Below are 20,000 nucleotides of genomic sequence, written 5' to 3' on the forward strand. Positions count from 1 at the left end.
CAGCCATGATCTTTTTTGTCATGAAGTGTAATGTTTATTGCAAACATGAACCATGACAAAACAAACTGGCAGTACCAAACATAGATAATTTTTTTTTGGCACCTACAGCACATTGCTACTTAGAAGAATCTAAAATATAAGACATGTTTTCAGTTATTTCACACTTTTTTGTTTTTTTCGTCTCAAACTGCCGTGAGCTGGAATGAGCTGGAAACACGAAACTTGGCCCGATGACTGGAAAATGATGCGCAGTCAGCTCCCAACAAATACGTGCCCAGTTTTTGCCAGATGGTGGCGCTATAATCAAGATTTAAAAAGAGTGATTTCTGAATCACTCTTATGGCGTAAGTCCGACTGACTTGAATTTTGAATACGCAGCTCTATGTGCTCTACGAAAAAAGAATCTTGGACCATAAAAAAGGTCCACCGTGATGGGTGTTTTAGTCATAAGACGACAAATAATAATAATAATGAACCGGACCAAAATCAACAAGGTTCTACCCTTCGAGGCTTGAACCCTAACAAGTACAGTACAGGCCAAAAGTTTGGAGACACCTTCTCATTCAATGTGTTTCTTTATTTTCATGACTATTTACATTGTAAATTCTTACTGAAGGCATCAAAACTATGAATGAACACATATGGAATTATGTACTTAACAAAAAGTGTGAAATAACTGAAAACATGTCTTATATTTTAGATTCCTCAAAGTAGCCACCCTTTGCTTTTTTTGATAACTCTGCAAACCCTTGGTGTTCTCTCAATGAGCTTCATGAGGTAGTCACCTGAAATGGTTTTACCTTCACAGGTGTGCTTTGTCAGGGTTCATTAGTGGAATTATTTCCCTTATTAATAAAAAAAGCAAAGGGTGGCTACATTGAAGAATCTAAAATATAAGACATGTTTTCAGTTATTTCACACTTTTTTGTTAAGTACATAATTCCATATGTGTTCATTCATAGTTTTGATGCCTTCAGTGAGAATCTACAATGTAAATAGTCATGAAAATAAAAAGGAAACACATTGAATGAGAAGGTGTGTCCAAACTTTTCGCCTGTACTGTATGAGATTAAATACATGCAGACAACAGCGACAAAATGCTGGTATGGGGCCGCTGCACGGTTGTAACTGTTGCTGACCCCCTGACCCGGTCACGGGGTCACGGGGTCACGGGGTCGAGACTTGTGCAGTCTGTCCCGGATGAGCAGCTTTGTCTCTGTGAGCGGTCCGCTGGGCTTAGAGAGGTTAAAGCCGACGCTGACTGTCAGTGATCTGATGCTCTGCTGCCTACATGCACAGAGTGAAGAAGACTTAGTGTGTAAATACTCGGGGTAAATACTGAGAAAATCTGTTGTTGAGGAGTCACTGGATTTTCAAGGAGACCGAGATGGACCAATAAGATCTCCGAGTTCATTCTGCAGACAACTGGAAGATATTACAGTGTCAGAGTCTCAAACAAGATGTCAACCCTTCTCTACTCCAATCACAAGGCCTCGACATTTGTCCTACTTATTTACTACATCTGATGTTCTCAGATCCCGTCTCTTCAAGCTTACCAAAATACAGGGTTTCTGCAGGTTTCACCACAATCAAATTTGAGTCTTTAAGATTTTTAAGACCATTATGAATGAAATGTAAGCACTACTGTAGGGCTGTGCTCGATTGAAGAAATTCTTAGTCGACTAACACTCATTCTATTGTATCAACTAATCGATTAGTTGATTTAATCGACAGATCTGTAAATCTGAGTTTCTCCGCGAAGAGTCGTGCGAAAAGCACCACTTTAATTCTCGTGTTTACCAGAGATGTGCTCATACGTTTCTTGGAAATAAGTCATTCAGCATGAAAAAAAGCATCAAACATGACTAATGGACTAAAGAGATCTAAGTTGACTAAGACCAAAACCACCGATTAGTCGACTAATCAACTAAAAGGGAGCAGCCCTACACTACTGTATATCATGACATAATCAAAAATGACGATGAAGTGTGAATAATCAAAAACAAGTTATGCTCTAATATTTTAGAAAAACACATCAGTGTGGGGTCACGTCATATACAGTCTCATTGCCAGACCTTCCTCCACAGCGCTGCGGAGGAGGGTCTGGTTAGTCCACACAGCATTCCTGGATGGGAGAAAAACGTGCTCTGGTTTATTGGCATTTCTTTAAACCAATCACAATCGTCTTGGGGTGTGGCTAAGCTCCGGACGGAGCCACGGTGCCTCTGCTAAATAGTCTCGGGAAGGAACTAGTTTTGGTGGAACATGTGTACGTTCAAAAGTTGTTTTAGTCGTGCAACAGAAAACTCTGATTGGACAGATAGACTAGCTAGCTGTCTGGATTTACCCTGCAGAGATCTGAGGAGCAGTTAACCATAGTCCTCACAAATCAGCCGGAGGTTAGAACGCCACAGAGACAGAGGAAGGTAGCCGGACATCCAGCGGAAAAGAAGCAATATCGGAAGTGGAAGGTCATGGGTATGGACTACGGCATGTATAGGACATACTGTAAATGCGAGAGGGTGGGCGTGGGTGTGTGTGTGTGTGTGTGTGTCTGTGTGTGTGTGGCAAGACATGGCCCCTTTTTTTGTATCTGTGTGTGTGTGCGTCTAAAAGATGGACCATTTGATCAACCGATGAGCCAATGAACAGACACCTTGGGGTTAATAGGTTGTCCATGTTTACTGGGTCTGCAGGACAGACAGTCACACACACACACACACACACACACACACACACACACACACACACACACACACACACACACACACACACACACACACACACACACACACACACACACACACACACACACACCCACCCTCTCCCATCGAACACCTAGTTGGCTCCATCGCCTCCATGCTGCTGGGTCAAAGGTCTCGCTCTGCCGTGCCAACAGAGTGTGGTTAATCTATACGGGCGCCACATAGAAAACCTGTCGTCTGACTCATATCATCATCATCGTCGGTGTCTTCCATAATCAGGTGATGTGGATCATGTTGAAATGAGAAATTTAGGACAACTTTGTGTAGTTAAGGGAGTTTGTTTCAATCTCGTGGAACATTTGTACGAATTAACCTCACAGAAGATTAAAACAATGTTCTTTCATGCTGCAGTATGAAGTCACTGGGCCAACATTACATTTTATTTTTTTTATTAAATCTTTATTTATTCAGGAAAGGTTCACTGAGAGGCAGCCTCTCTTTTGCAGGAATGCCCTGATCACATTCACACAGTTCCACACAACCACAGTCTGATCTGCTGGCCATCGAGCAGCTCCACTGGAGCGGTTGGGGTTAAGTGCCTTGCACAAGGGCATCTCAGTGGTGGTAATGAGGGAGGGACAAGCGCTGTTCTTTCACTTTCCCCACCCAGATTTTATTTAAAAATACATTTACAAACAGCCTTGCACCTGTATTAGCTATAGAACAACCTGGCTCTGCTCCTACGGAGTCCCAATGCTGCTGCTGGTTAAACTGGGCGATCTGCTGCTGAGCCATTGTTCTGTTAATGGAAGTCTATCAAACACACACACACACACACACACACACACACACACACACACACACACACACACACAAACACACAAACACACAAACAGAGGTATTATGGGAGCCAAGTGAAGCTGAAAAGCAGATTTCTTCTCGTTCACTCTTCCCCACCTCGAGGTCAGAGATCGCCTGTCAGCTGTGCACACACACACACACACACACACACACACACACACACACACACACACACAAGCTGTGTGTTCATGACCCGTCGACTGATCCAGAGTAGAGTAACTGAAGCTTTTCTGTCAATGCTACATCTGTGTTTACTGTGCGTGGTGTGTGTGTGTGTGTGTGTGTGTGTGTGTGTGTGTGTGTGTGTGTGTGTGTGTGTGTGTGTGTGTGTGTGTGCATGTGTAAAGAAACACAGATGGGGCTTATACCGATATGGATATAAACTGTACGTTGAAAGAGAGGATAATTGTGGTGAACTCACCCAAACGAGTAGATCTGACTCGGCTTCTTCATGGTCACCCAGGAACTGATGAGACAGGTGATCAAACTGCAGAGAGAGGAGGGGAGAAAGAGGAAAATAAGACCGACAGAAGAGAGAAGAGTCAGCGAGAGACAAAAGGTAGACAACAAAACCACAAACAACAGAGAGGGGTCAGCGAAAGTTCACCGCCTCTTTTTTATTTATGTTTTATTCATTATAATCTCAAAATTAATTTTTCATGAGTGGAAATTCTCCATCCAAACAGCAAATCTCGGCACAGCTGAGCAGAATGACACGTAATGGTTATTTTCATTATTGATTAATCTGACAAACATGATTTATTGACTGTTTGCTCTATAGAAAATTTGAAAATAATGACAATTACAATTTCCCAGAGCCTGATATATGTCTTTAAATGCCCCCCCCAGGTCCAAATAACAGATTTAAAAGTAATCAATTAGATTCTATTTTCTATCATATGAGAGAAAATCAATCAGGAAATATTTCCATTTAAGGAGCTGGAACAATAAATGGCATCTTTGAAACACTGCTCTTTCATTAAAATTAGTGCGGTCAGTTAAACGCGTTATTAACGGTGTTAACGCAAACCCATTTTAACAGCGTCAATTTTTTTAAATCGCAAGATTAACGTTCTTTATGGCATAGCAAACGTAGTTTTTTTTTTTCACATGCTGTTGCAACAACTAATATTATTTCAATACAAACACGGGCTGATCAGAAAGCACTAATGGTCACAACCATGTATAGGATTTTCAGAAATATAGGGGGGGGAATCAGTGCGTTTGATGCCCTGTGTTTTTTAGCTAACCTAATAATGACTGTTATCTGTTTACTCACAAATATGTCTTAAAAAATTATGTTTTGTCAGTGCGAGAAAGGAAGAGGAAGGTTCATGTCTGTCAAGAAAAAAGATGTGGTGAAAACTGGGATGGATACATGTTAATTTAAAGTGCACATGTGATAGTCTGTTAATGTAATGACAGTGTTTAGGCAGGATTAAATCAGGTCCGTGTGCAATAGAAACATCAGCATCACTTTTTTTTTTTCTTTCATCAAACAGCAGTTTCTGTAAGTTCCCGCAATTTCATCGCATAAAATTGGTCCGCATATTCCATCGCATTTTTTAATAAAAACGTGGTGCATAATCAAGGAAAAATTCTGCATTTTTCTGGAAGGACCGGATGATTGAAAGCCGAAAAAGAAAAAAAGGGAGAGGTGGTTCTGAGATGGTCAGACTCAAAAAGGAAGAAAAAAAGGGATTGTGTTGCTGTACTGTGTGTTCAGTCATTCACCATCCGAACTTTCATTAACAAAAAAAAATTAAAATAAAAAAGGGACAAAAAGAAATCAAGGGACATTTAGAATAGATAAAAATGTGCGATTTATTGCGAGTTAACTATGACATTAATGCGATTAATCGCGATTAAATATTTTAATCGTTTGACAGCACTAATTAAAATACTTATTTTTCTTTTTGTCTCCGTTCAAAACTTGGTGTACGATATTTTTTATTCAAAGCTAGTGAGATGATGATGCACACAAGAGACGAAGCCACTCACCTGAACAGGTCGAAGATGGTGAGGTACGTGTAGGCGGTTAAGGCTGCAATGACAAATCAGAGAAACAAAAGAACATTAAACGATTAAAGGTCCCATGGCATGAAAATGTCACTTTATGAGGTTCCCCCAGCCTGCCTATGGTCCCCCAGTGGCTAGAAATGGTGATAGGTGTAAACCGAGCCCTGGGTATCCTGCTCTGCCTTTGAGAAAATGAAAGCTCAGATCGACCAATCAGGAATCTTCTCCTTATGAGGTCATAAGGAGCAAGGTTACCTCCCCTTTCTCTGCTTTGCCCGCCCAGAGAATTTGGCCCCCCCCATGAGAGAGAGAGAGAGACATCATGGCTTTCAAACGAGCAAAGTGGCAGTTGGTCAATGCCCCCCCCACCCCCCCCTCCACCTTGCCCCATTTTGATTAATGTCAAGTTGTCTTAATCAACACAACCCAAACAATGTCAAGTTGTCGTGACAAAAACCGAATGACACGTTTATGACAGTATCATGTCACGATTATGTCGATACCTTCAAGTCAAGTGTTACCGGATGTACTTTTTAAAGAAACTGCTTGTTTTTAATGTCACTAAGAAAATGCTCCAAATGTTTTATACTGTTTTTATCTAAAGTGTTTTAACTTGCTGTACTATCTGCTGGTTCGGAAAAGCCACCGAGTCACAGAAAAAGACAATCAGAAAGACAGTTACAACCGCCAGCAAGTTACTTTGGCTAACACTACCGAGCAGTGAACACATTTACAAAGACAGACTGGTGGGAAAGGCCAATAACATTATATGTGGCTATACACACACCCCATGGCATCTCATTTTCAACTACTGCCATTTAGGCGTCATTTCTGCCCCCCCCCCCCTTCTGACCAACAACAGATCCAAATTCTCATCAGTACCACAAGCCATCAACATAAGCCCGATGTCCAGCTGGCCTGGTCATACCCCCAGGGTGTATAGTTTGTGTGTATAGTGTAATGTAGGGTGTGGTGTATGTTCTTCATGTCTGTTGGTGTCTGATGTAGGGACTATTTGTTCGTGTCATAAGTCTAATGTCCTGTCATGAAGTGCCTTGCAACAGTGCCGCAAACCCAACTGCCCCACGGGGGACAATAAAGTAATCTACTAGTCAGCGCTCATCTTCAAAACAACATGTTAAAAACAACAGAAAGCCAGAAATCTTGGCGTAATTATGGACTCTGACCTGAATTTTAACAGCCACGTTAAGTCAGTAACAAAATATGCCTATTATCACCTCAAAAATATATCAAGGGTAAAAGGACTTAAGTGCCAAAAAAAAAAAAAAAAAAAACGTATCCATGCTTTTATCTTCAGTAGACTTGACTACGTCAACGGGGTCTTTACAGGTCTCCCTAAAAAGTCTATTAAACAGCTGCAGCTGATTCATAACGCTGCTGCACGAGTCCTTACCAACACCAAGAAAGTAGATCACATCACTCCAGTTCCCAAGTCCTTACACTGGCTTCCTGTGCACCACATAATAGATTTCAAAATACTCCTACTAGTTTATATATCACGAAATGGTTTAGGACCAATTTTCCTTTCGAATCTGCTACTAGACTATGAGCCGCAGAGATCTTTGAGATCATCAGGGACAGGTCTGCTTGCCATCCCCAGAGTCGGAAAACAAAAAAGGGAGAAGCTGTGTTCAGCTTCTACGGTCCACACATCTGGAACAAACTCCCGGTAAACTGCAGGTCAGCACCTAATCTCAGCTCTTTTAAAATCAAGGCTGAAGACCTCTCTTTTTAACACTGCCTTTTGTTAATTCATTGCACTCCATTGTGAATTTACTCTTGTATATAATCTAATTTTATTTTTATATATTAATTTGCTATCAATTTGTATTCATTTTTGACTTTTAATGTTGTATGTTAAGCACTTTGAATTGCATTGGTGCTGAACTGTGCTATACAAATAAAATTGCCTTGCCTACTACTACTACTATTATGACTAGGGTTGGGTATCATTCAAAAATGTTCGATACCAATACCTTGACTTTTCTGTTGCACAACTAAAACTACTTTTGAACGTACACATGTTCCACCAAAACAAGTTCCTTCCTGAGAAGATTTTGCAGGGGCACCGTGGCTATATGCCGTGCCATTAAACCAGAGCACGTTTTTCTCCCACCAAGGAATAGTGTGTGGACTAGCCAGACCCTCCTCCGCAGCGCTGTGCAGGAAGGTCTGGCAATGCGAGACAAGACAGTCAGCAGTTACTTGACTAGGGCTGCCACCTCTTGGTCGATTAGTCTTAGTCTTAGTCGACTAAGATTTCTTTAGTCCATTAGTCATTTTTTTATGCTTATTCATGCTTAATTACTCATTTCCAAGAAACTTCTGAGCACATTTATGGTAAACACAAGATTTAAAGTGGTGCTTTTGCAGGATTAATTGTGGAGAAACTCAGTTTTACAGATGGTTAATTAACTACATTTATATTGTGCTTTTCTAGTCTTAACCACCTCTCAAAGCGCACAGCTCTGTCAATTAAATCAACTAATCGATTAGTCGACTAAACCCTATAAGTGTTAGTGGACTAAGAATTTCTTTAGTCGAGGACAGCCCTATACTTGACTATAATAACTGTTGCAACAAGTTCATCATCATCATAAGCGCTCGTTAAGTTTGCGAGTCATTGAATGACACCGACAAGACCGTCAGCTTTCACTGAGCCAATCAGCTGGAGAGCAGCCAATCAGCCAACCGGTGAGCCGAAGGGTCAGTTAAGCGAAGCGAGTAGGTTAACTAGTAAGTCTGCTAAAAAGCCAATAAACTCATCAGTGAGTTAACCATCCAGCTACAGAGACATTCAGAGTCTTCCTGTCTGTCTGTCTGTCTTAAGCCCGCCAACAAGCTTTCTGTAATCAGGATCTGCTGTGGGGGGGGGGGGGGGATGAGGTTTGCGGATTTGAGCGGCTTTGTGCTGAGAGGAACATTTTGTTTCCCCACCACTGGCGTCCATGTTGGCCAACCTGACGCCATATAATCCTGACAAGAGAGGCCCGGGAGAGAGAGAGAGAGAGAGAGAGAGAGAGAGAGAGAGAGAGAGAGAGAGAGAGAGAGAGAGAGAGAGAGACAGAGAGAAGAGGTTTAGAAGACAGATAGACAGGGTGATGGACACGTATAGACAGGCAGAGGGAAAAGTGAATGAGAGAGAGAGAGAGACAGAGAGAGAGAGAGAGAGAGAGAGAGAGAGAGAGAGACAGAGAGAGAGAGAGAGAGGAGAGAGAGACAGAGACAGAGAGAGAGAGAGACAGAGAGAGAGAGAGAGAGACAGAGAGAGACAGAGAGAGAGAGAGACAGAGAGATAGACAGAGAGAGAGGGAGAGAGAAAGAGAATGAGAGAGAGAGAGAGAGACAGAGAGAGAGAGAGAGAGACAGAGAGAGAGAGAGAGAGAGAGAGAGAGAGAGAGAGAGAGAGAGAGAGAGAGAGAGAGAGAGAGAGAGAGAGAGAGAGAGAGAGAGAGACAGAGAGAGAGAGAGAGAGAGAGAGAGACAGAGACAGAGAGAGAGAGAGAGAGAGAGAGAGAGAGAGACAGAGAGAGAGAGAGAGAGAGAGAGAGAGACAGAGAGAGAGAGAGAGAGAGAGAGAGAGAGAGAGAGAGAGAGAGAGAGAGAGAGAGAGAGACAGAGAGAGAGAGAGAGAGAGAGACAGAGACAGAGAGAGAGAGAGAGAGAGAGAGAGAGAGAGAGAGAGAGAGAGAGAGAGAGAGAGAGAGAGAGAGAGAGAGAGAGAGAGAGAGAGAGAGAGAGACAGAGAGAGACAGAGAGAGAGAGAGAGAGAGAGAGAGAGAGAGAGAGAGAGAGAGACAGAGAGAGAGACAGAGAGAGAGAGAGAGAGACAGAGAGAGAGAGAGAGAGAGAGACAGACAGAGACAGAGAGAGACAGAGAGACAGAGAGAGAGACAGAGAGAGAGAGAGAGAGACAGAGAGAGAGAGAGAGAGAGAGACAGAGAGAGAGAGAGAGACAGAGAGAGAGAGAGAGAGAGAGAGAGAGAGAGAGAGAGAGACAGAGAGAGACAGAGAGAGAGAGAGAGACAGAGAGAGACAGAGAGAGAGAGAGAGAGAGACAGAGAGAGAGAGAGAGAGACAGAGAGAGAGAGAGAGAGAGAGAGAGAGAGACAGAGAGAGAGAGAGAGAGAGAGAGAGAGAGAGAGAGAGAGAGAGAGAGAGAGAGAGAGAGAGAGAGAGAGAGACAGAGAGAGAGAGAGAGAGAGAGAGAGAGAGAGAGAGAGAGAGAGAGAGAGAGAGAGAGAGACAGAGAGAGAGAGAGAGAGAGAGAGAGAGAGAGAGATAGATAGAGAGAGAGAGACAGAGAGACAGAATCCTGAACACTGGTGGAAGAGTTACAGATAGAAAGTAGGAACATATCTAAGATAACTCCATACAAACACTAGATGTTATAGAGGAGGGATCTTCAACTGTGGGTCCGGGACCCCCAGGGGGGTCCTCAGAGTCACTCCATGGGGCGGCCTCCAAATTATAATTTTTTTTTTCAAAAATTAAGAAGTCTTAACATGATTCCAACATATTATTAGCAAATATAAATCCCCACTGATGGTAGGCTTACTGGCCAGTAAGTAATGTAGTCACTAAGGTAGCCATCCACAGAGACAGTAAATACCAAAGGATTGACTGTTCCACATTTAAGGGTTAACATTAAAACATGATTTATAAAATCATGCCAACAATTATTAGGCTATATGAATAGCTTAGTATTCTATGCAAAAAAGGGTATCTATAAATGCTTTAGGCTGCCCCAAAAGTTATTGAAGGACCAGGTTAATATGCAACTTCATTTTATATATATATATATATATATATATATATATATATAGTATAAAATGAAGTTGCATATATATATATACATGCATATTAACCTGGTCCTTCAATAACTTTTGGGGCAGCCTAAAGAATTTATAAATACCCTTTTTGTATGTAGTAGGGGGTCCCTGATCCATCTCTCTTTCAGTTAAGGGTTCCTTGGCCTAAAAAAAACATTGAGTCTTGGTTACAAAAAAAAAGTAAATTTATATCTCTCGTTTCCCGTTCCACTCTTTGTATGTTCACTCTTTTTTCGTAGAACTTCTTCACACATCCCACAAGGAGGTATTCAGATCGTTAGGTTAAAGTGCCCATATTATGAAAAAAATCCCTTTTTCTGGTGATTTGGGGTGTTATTTTGTGTCTCTGGTGCTTCCAAACACATTTAAACTTTGAAAGAAATCCATCCACGGTGTTCTGAGTGAGATCCGGTTTCTGAATGTGTCCTGCCTTCAGTCTCCTGGTGAGCTGGTCAACATCGGCCCGGCTTGTGACGTCACAATCCGAAACGAGCTAACCACAACCGTTAGCTTGTAGCTTAGCATTAGCATGCTTACGCTACCATGCTACCTCGTTCTCAATAGCAAAGCACTGCTACAACACACAATAGTTCACCATAATCTCCAAAAGAACTACTTCCATGTGCTCCCTGGTTTAGAAGAAGTCTCCCAGCTGATCCTGCCTTGGAACTGACTGAAGTCGGAGAAACAGCCTTTCTTTTACTGTCTATGGAGCTAGCTGACATGATCTACATCTGAGCTACTGAGCATGTGCGAGTGCAATCAAAGATAGTACAGAAGAAGAAGAAGAAAAGAGGTCTCACTCTGTAGCTAAAACAGGGACCTGAACACAGGGTGAAAACAGGAGCTGCAGCAGTGAGAGAGAGCTGTGCAGTGCAACTAAAATATGGTGTTTTTTGAAAATTAAACCATGTAAACTTATTCTGGTACAACCTTAAAATACAGTTATGAACCTGAAAATGAGCAGAATATGGGCGCTTTAAGTAAAAATAAGAGCTATTGAGGAAATGTATTCTATTATGTGACATTTTAAAGACCAAACAACTAATGGATTAATCCAGAAACCAACTGCGGATGAGAATGATGGTTAGTGTAGCCCTAGCTAGGTTCTGTTGTTATTTTGATATGCGTCGGCTTGTCTCACCGCAGGGATCAATGGGGTTTGATGTCATCGTGTTGTGTTGAAGTATGAAGCAGCAGACAATAACAGCAATAATAATACAAACGCTGACATCACACACAGTGACCCTGATCAATACCTGGGCTGAAGTTTCCCCCTCGCTGGGCTCGGATAGGTTTACATGTACAGTACCACACACACACACACACACACACACACACACACACACACACACACACACACACACACACACACACACAGACACAGACACAGACACAGACAGACACAGAGAGAGAGACACATAAAGAGAGACTGAGAGAAACACACATGCACACACACACACACACACACACACAGAGAGAGAGAGACACACACACACACACACACAGAGACAGAGAGAGAGACACACACACACACACACAGAGAGACAGAGAGAGAGACACACACACACACACACACAGAGACAGAGAGACACTCACACACAGAGAGAGAGACACACACACACACACACACACACAGAGACAGAGAGAGAGACACACACACACACAGAGACAGAGAGAGAGACACACACACACACACACAGAGAGACAGAGAGACACACTCACACACAGAGAGAGAGACACACACACACACACACAGAGAGAGAGAGACACACACACACACACACACACACACACACACACAGAGAGAGACACACACACAGAGAGAGACACACACACACACAGAGAGACACACACACACACACACAGACACACACACAGACACACACACACACACACAGAGACACAGACACACACAGAGACACACACACATATATATAGAGACACACACACAGACACACAGAGACTTGCACACACATTGTCATTGTTGCACTGTTGCTGAAACATAAACCAATGATTCAGAACTGTGTGTGTGTGTGTGTGTGTGTGTGTGTGTGTGTGTGTGTGTGTGTGTGTGTGTGTGTGTGTGTGTGTGTGTGTGTGTGTCTCTTGTTGTGGTTCCACTCCTTGATAAGTTTCCTTCTTCCAAACACTGACACCCAGAGGACATGTGGACGTGATACCAAAGCAACAAACAGAGCAGCTGGGACATTATTCTCCTCTAACACACACACACACACACACACACACACACACACACACCTCAACACATTTACAGCAATAAAGACACACACACAAACACACACAGAATGAACAGGGAATATGACGCATACCTTCAACCGAACACACTCACACATATACACATATCAACACATGTAGAGCAATAAAGACACGCACACACACTCTCTCTCTCACACACACACCCCACACACACACACACCCCACAGGACCTGAACTCAATACCCAGAACAAAATGACGGATTAAAATCCCTCAGAAATGATCGATAGGACGTTTGTCAAACCTCTCACTCCTTTTACGATCTGAAAATCTTTTAGCTGCATCATACTGTATATTCTCTCGTGTCGTTTCCTTTTTTCGTTCACTACTTTCCTTCCCCCTTTTCATCATTCGTTTTAAAAACAGCAAACGAGGGTGAAGAAAGACAGAAGAGGACGGGAAAGAAGGGAAGAAGGGAAGCATTAGGATTTAACAAAAGGAGTTAGGAGGAAGGAAGCGAGGGATGGACAGACAGATGAGAGGAGAAATACGAGCAGAAGGATGAATATTTAATGCCGTCTGCAGAGGAGCAGCCCACACACACACACACACACACACACACACACACACACACACACACACACACACACACACACACACACACACACACACACACACACACACTTAAGTCTGTATCACTATCTTTGTGGGGACCCATCATTGACATAATGCATTCCCTTGCCCCTTACCCTCACCCTAACCATCACAACTAAATGTCTAACCTTAACCCTTACCCTCACCCTAACCATAACCTAATTCTAACCCTAATCCTAAAACCAAGTCTTAACCCTCAAACAGCCCTTTAAACTCGTGGGGACCAGCATTTTGGCCCCCACGAGGCTGTGCAGACCCCACAACGATACTGTAGTCCCCGGTTTTTGGACCCCACGAATATAGTAAAACAGGTACACACACACACACACACACACACACACACACACACACACACACAGTTAAACTGAAAGTACATTTTCTAGAAAAGACTTGGATTGACTCAAACTTCAGTGTTGCCTCCTTCTCTCATGACAATGACTGAATGGGAGATGTAACACATCAAATCAAGCGCACCTAACTGCATCAACAGACAACAGGACTGCGGTAAACCGCGCGGTGAATAAGAAGAAGATTGGGAATTGTGTGAGCAACTCGGTAAAACTGAACATGTTTTGGGACCGATTGGTGGCACTGCTGTGGACGAAGTACTTCAACAGACTATAGAGTATTTCTACAGTGCGGTGTTAGTACTTTTACTTATAGGGATCTTAATATTTCCTCTAACAATGCCTGAAGACCACACACACACACACACACACACACACACAGTTACACACCTAACAGACACACACACACACACACACACACTGAGGACATGAACACAAAACCAGGACTCACACAGAGCAACACACACACAGAGTTACACACCTGACAGACACACACACACTGAGGACATGAACACATAACCAGGACTCACACAGAGCAACACACACACACACACACACACACACACAGAGTTACACACCTGACAGACACACACACTGAGGACATGAACACAAAACACACACAAACACAGACACACGTGTGACACACACACACACACACACTGAGGACATGAACACAAAACCAGGACTCACACAGAGCAACACACACACACACACACACAGACCGAGCTGGATGTGCTAACCACAGCAAATAGCAGCTTAGTGTCACTGGTTCCGGTAAACAGTAAAGTGAGACCCTGAAAACACACACACAGACACACACACAGACACACACACAGACACACACACACACACACACACACACACACACACACACACACACAGTCGTGGTGTCAGGTCAGCTCTTGTGTGCTGCAGATGTAAACTAAAAGCTTCTATCGAGCGCCTCAACTGCTGCGGTGAGGAGGCTCCCCAGGGAGGAGGAGGAGGAGGAGGAGGAGGAGGAGGAGGAGATGAACCAGAGAAGGATGAAGAAGGGAAGAAGCCTGCAGTCACACAGCCTGCCTCGGCGAAAAGTTGAGACCGACTCAACTTCTGGAAAAAAAGCAACCCCGCGTAGGGCTGCTCGATTATGGAAAACAATATAATCACAATAATTATGGTCAACACTGAAATCACGATAATTTAACACGATTACTCGTTGACTTATATGCTATGCTAAGCCCCGCCCACCGACTCCTATACACGATGTGATTGGCCTGACCAGAGTTTGGTATTTACAGCTCGCAAGCCAACAGAGAGTTGCTAGCCTGACCCTGGCTGCAAAATTACAATTGCTGCCGCTAGGTAGATTTCTAGGCTAGCCTAATACAGGGAGGAGGAGGAAGATGAGGCAGGTTAGGGAGAAAAGAGAAGGAACAGAGGAAGCAGAGAGAGAGAAGGATGGAAAGATGTACAAGAGGAGGACAAGGATACAGGACAGGAGTGGGGAGAGATAAAGGAAGGAAGAGGAGGAACTACGGAAGCCCTGAAAGGCAAGGTAAAGAAAAGAAAAAAAAAATAGGTATTCTCGTATTAAAGTTACTTGTACGTACGAGATGCTTTCTCATACGTAATGTGAGATTGTTGTATTAGCGCGACATCACAGTGATTCGGTCTATATAATGAGCAATTACTCAAGTAATGGACGTTCAATCTCGCCTAAAAAAAAAGAAAAATCACACAACGAACGGAGCTTTACATCCGCAGGGAGACCAATAATCTCTCCCGTTTCTACAGCTGAACATTAGACGCAGAGATCTCTAACTTTGGGATAAACTCAGTTTTACATGAGCCTCTAAACTACTTGTTTTTCATCAGCCAATAATCAATCAATATGTTCATAAAAAAAACAACATTTAAAAAACAAAAAAAGACCAGCCTTTCCTTATTCAAAAAAGGCACAATACACAGTTACTGATTTGGCAAAATGATTTGCAATTTTAATTAGCAAAGTTATACATTTGTATTACAAGTTGTTGTTTCCTCTAAGCCCTCAATCATAAACACACACACACACACACACACACACACACACACACACACACACGCACTAAAAACAAGCATTAGGTTAACGGTTAACACACACATACACACTCCCTGGTGACCTACACAGACAGCTCGTCATCCTCACATATGACAAACAACTGCTGTCGATATGAAACCAGAGTCAAAAGGATTCTCGTATCTCCACGTGGGATTTGAGAGCCAGCTGGCAGTGATATGTTAAACCAAACACGGAGCTATACCCATCCCGTCTCCATGCCCCCGTGTGCTTTGACCCGTTACCCTGCTGACCCCCCCCCCCCTGCTGATTATAATCAATGTAACATCATCTGTTGGGACAAAACTGCCATTAGGAAAACTAAGTGCTGGTGTGTTCAGGGTCAGCTAAATAAAAAGATTAAATACATAAATAAAAAAAGCTAAAGAAAAGCTAAATCGCCATTATTTCGGCCAATGAGGTCGGTCTCTTTTGCTCTCTACGAGGAGCGTTTCCCAGCATGCAACCTAACGTGATAGATCCATCCTACTCGGACTACTAGGGCTGCCACCTCTTAGTCGATTAGTTGACTAATCGGTCGTTTTGGTCTTAGTCGACTAGAGGTCGACAGATTCATCGGTTTTGCCGATTAATCGGCACCGATAGTTGATTGGTGGAACTATCGTTATCGGCAAAAATCCATGCAGATAGTTTTTTCTGGAAGCGCACGCTGTCATTCATTGCACAGTACACGAGAGCTGAGAAGAGTCTGCTGGCATCATGCATTACAATAGCTCATCTAGAGGCGAAATAAAAACCATCACTGATGCCTCGTGTTGTTTATTTTCGACACGTGTTACTGCGCGCTGCACGGAGAGCACATGCTGTGCGGAGAAGGCTGACATCAGATGCGCGTTTAAAGCATCGACAGCAAAAAAGGTTTGTTATATCATTATAAAGTTATTCATTTGTTGAATAGATGCTGCATTAGTAGAGAAAGAAAAGCACAACAGTATGTGTGTTTGCTTTCAAGGCTGAGATGACGCTAAACATTAGCTAGCAGTAGGCTAACTAACCTCAAGCGGTTAAAACACTGACAAAAATGAACGCAAGTCTGACCCAAATCGTCCACGATCCGTCCAGTGGCTGCCGCTGGAGAATTGAGATGTGTAGAATCGACAGCGCATTCGTTTTAAAATCCTCAGGAGCATCAACAACTGCCCGAAAGCACGGTAGCATTAGCTATATGGTGGAGAGACATAGAGAGAGACTGGAGAGAAAGAGTGTTATATGGTGGAGAGACATAGAGAGAGACTGGAGAGAGAGAGCGTTATATGGTGGAGAGACATAGAGAGAGACTGGAGAGAGAGAGCGTTATATGGTGGAGAGACATAGAGAGAGACTGGAGAGAGAGAGCGTTATATGGTGGAGAGACAGAGAGAGAGACTGAAGAGAGAGAGTGTTATATGGTGGAGAGACAGAGAGAGAGACTGGAGAGAGAGAGTGTTATATGGTGGAGAGACATAGAGAGAGACTGAAGAGAGAGAGCGTTATATGGTGGAGAGACATAGAGAGAGACTGAAGAGAGAGAGCGTTATATGGTGAGAGACATAGAGAGAGACTGAAGAGAGGGAGCGTTATATGGTGGAGAGACATAGAGAGAGACTGAAGAGAGAGAGAGCGTTATATGGTGGAGAGACATAGAGAGAGACTGAAGAGAGGGAGCGTTATATGGTGGAGAGACATAGAGAGAGACTGGAGAGAGAGAGCGTTATATGGTGAGAGACATAGAGAGAGACTGAAGAGAGGGAGCGTTATATGGTGGAGAGACATAGAGAGAGACTGAAGAGAGGGAGCGTTATATGGTGGAGAGACATAGAGAGAGACTGAAGAGAGAGAGCGTTATATGGTGAGAGACATAGAGAGAGACTGAAGAGAGGGAGCGTTATATGGTGGAGAGACATAGAGAGAGACTGAAGAGAGAGAGCGTTATATGGTGAGAGACATAGAGAGAGACTGAAGAGAGGGAGCGTTATATGGTGGAGAGACATAGAGAGAGACTGAAGAGAGGGAGCGTTATATGGTGGAGAGACATAGAGAGAGACTGAAGAGAGGGAGCGTTATATGGTGGAGAGACATAGAGAGAGACTGGAGAGAGAGCGTTATATGGTGGAGAGACATAGAGAGAGACTGGAGAGAGAGAGCGTTATATGGTGGAGAGACATAGAGAGAGACTGAAGAGAGAGAGCGCTATATGGTGGAGAGACATAGAGAGAGACTGAAGAGAGAGAGCGTTATATGGTGGAGAGACATAGAGAGAGACTGAAGAGAGAGAGCGTTATATGGTGGAGAGACATAGAGAGAGACTGGAGAGAGAGAGCGTTATATGGTGGAGAGACATAGAGAGAGACTGAAGAGAGAGAGCGTTATATGGTGGAGAGACATAGAGAGAGACTGGAGAGAGAGAGCGTTATATGGTGGAGAAACAGAGAGAGAGACTGGAGAGAGAGAGCGTTATATGGTGGAGAGACATAGAGAGAGACTGGAGAGAGAGAGCGTTATATGGTGGAGAAACAGAGAGAGAGACTGGAGAGAGAGAGCGTTATATGGTGGAGAGACATAGAGAGAGACTGGAGAGAGAGAGCTATATATGGTGGAGAGACATAGAGAGAGACTGGAGAGAGAGAGCGTTATATGGTGGAGAAACAGAGAGAGAGACTGGAGAGAGAGAGCGTTATATGGTGGAGAAACAGAGAGAGAGACTGGAGAGAGAGAGCGTTATATGGTGGAGAGACATAGAGAGAGACTGGAGAGAGAGCGTTATATGGTGGAGAGACATAGAGAGAGACTGGAGAGAGAGCGTTATATGGTGGAGAGACATAGAGAGAGACTGGAGAGAGAGAGCGTTATATGGTGGAGAGACATAGAGAGAGACTGGAGAGAGAGAGTTATATGGTGGAGAGACATAGAGAGAGACTGGAGAGAGAGAGCGTTATATGGTGGAGAGACAGAGAGAGAGACTGAAGAGAGAGAGTGTTATATGGTGGAGAGACAGAGAGAGACTGAAGAGAGAGAGTGTTATATGGTGGAGAGACAGAGAGAGAGACTGAAGAGAGAGCGTTATATGGTGGAGAGACATAGAGAGAGACTGAAGAGAGAGAGAGCGTTATATGGTGGAGAGACATAGAGAGAGACTGGAGAGAGAGAGCGTTATATGGTGGAGAGACCTAGAGAGAGACTGAAGAGAGAGAGTGTTATATGGTGGAGAGACAGAGAGAGAGACTGAAGAGAGAGAGCGTTATATGGTGGAGAGACCTAGAGAGAGACTGAAGAGAGAGAGTGTTATATGGTGGAGAGACAGAGAGAGAGACTGGAGAGAGAGAGCGTTATATGGTGGAGAGACATAGAGAGAGACTGAAGAGAGAGAGCGTTATATGGTGGAGAGACATAGAGAGAGACTGAAGAGAGAGAGCGTTATATGGTGAGAGACATAGAGAGAGACTGAAGAGAGGGAGCGTTATATGGTGGAGAGACATAGAGAGAGACTGGAGAGAGAGAGCGTTATATGGTGGAGAGACATAGAGAGAGACTGGAGAGAGAGAGCGTTATATGGTGGAGAGACATAGAGAGAGACTGGAGAGAGAGAGCGTTATATGGTGGAGAGACATAGAGAGAGACTGGAGAGAGAGAGTGTTATATGGTGGAGAGACAGAGAGAGAGAATGAAGAGAGAGAGCGTTATATGGTGGAGAGACAGAGAGAGAGACTGAAGAGAGAGAGAGCGTTATATGGTGGAGAGACAGAGAGAGAGAATGAAGAGAGAGGGAGCGCCGGCGCTAGAACAAAGCCGTGAATCAGAGAAATAAAACGTGTTTTCGCCGATCTGTAGCGAGCATCTCACTATCACTAACGTTATCCACATTTATATTTACACGTAACAAATGATATATCCAGCTTCAAAAAAGTCTAAAAGTCGAAAGTTGGAATGAATGCATTGTGCAAAGAGTGGTTGCTATGGAGACGATACACAGTGTTGAGTTCCGTTGCTCTGATTGGTTGGAGGTCTATCCAATGAATGCAGAGGCATTCTCTTTCCTGGTTCGGTTGGAACACGCCCCATAATCACAGCCCAATGGATCGGTTTCAGACTCACATTCTGACCAGAATCTGAGTAGGACCACGTCAGGCTAGGTCTAAACCGATCTACAGAGAAGAATGGCGTCACTGTTTTGAGATTTGGCATACATTTGGGCCTTTTTTGAAGAAATGTAAATAGTTTGTCCTTTATATGAATTATAATGCTCATTATGTTTATTTTTGCACT

At 43.4% G+C, this 20,000-nt stretch overlaps 1 protein-coding gene across 1 annotated transcript in view; it reads right to left on the reverse strand.

Moving 5' to 3' along the window:
- slc30a6 (solute carrier family 30 member 6) overlaps positions 1 to 20,000 on the reverse strand; it is a 115,508-nt gene that overhangs the window by 54,741 nt on the left and 40,767 nt on the right. Inside the window, exons 5-6 of the mRNA XM_028603276.1 lie at positions 5,568 to 5,610; positions 3,988 to 4,053 (exon numbers count right to left, since the gene is read on the reverse strand). Coding sequence (XP_028459077.1) covers positions 3,988 to 4,053; positions 5,568 to 5,610 — 109 coding nt within the window. The remainder of the gene's footprint in view (positions 1 to 3,987; positions 4,054 to 5,567; positions 5,611 to 20,000) is intronic.

Source organism: Perca flavescens, chromosome 17, assembly GCF_004354835.1.
Source record: "Perca flavescens isolate YP-PL-M2 chromosome 17, PFLA_1.0, whole genome shotgun sequence".
NCBI lineage: Eukaryota > Metazoa > Chordata > Actinopteri > Perciformes > Percidae > Perca > Perca flavescens.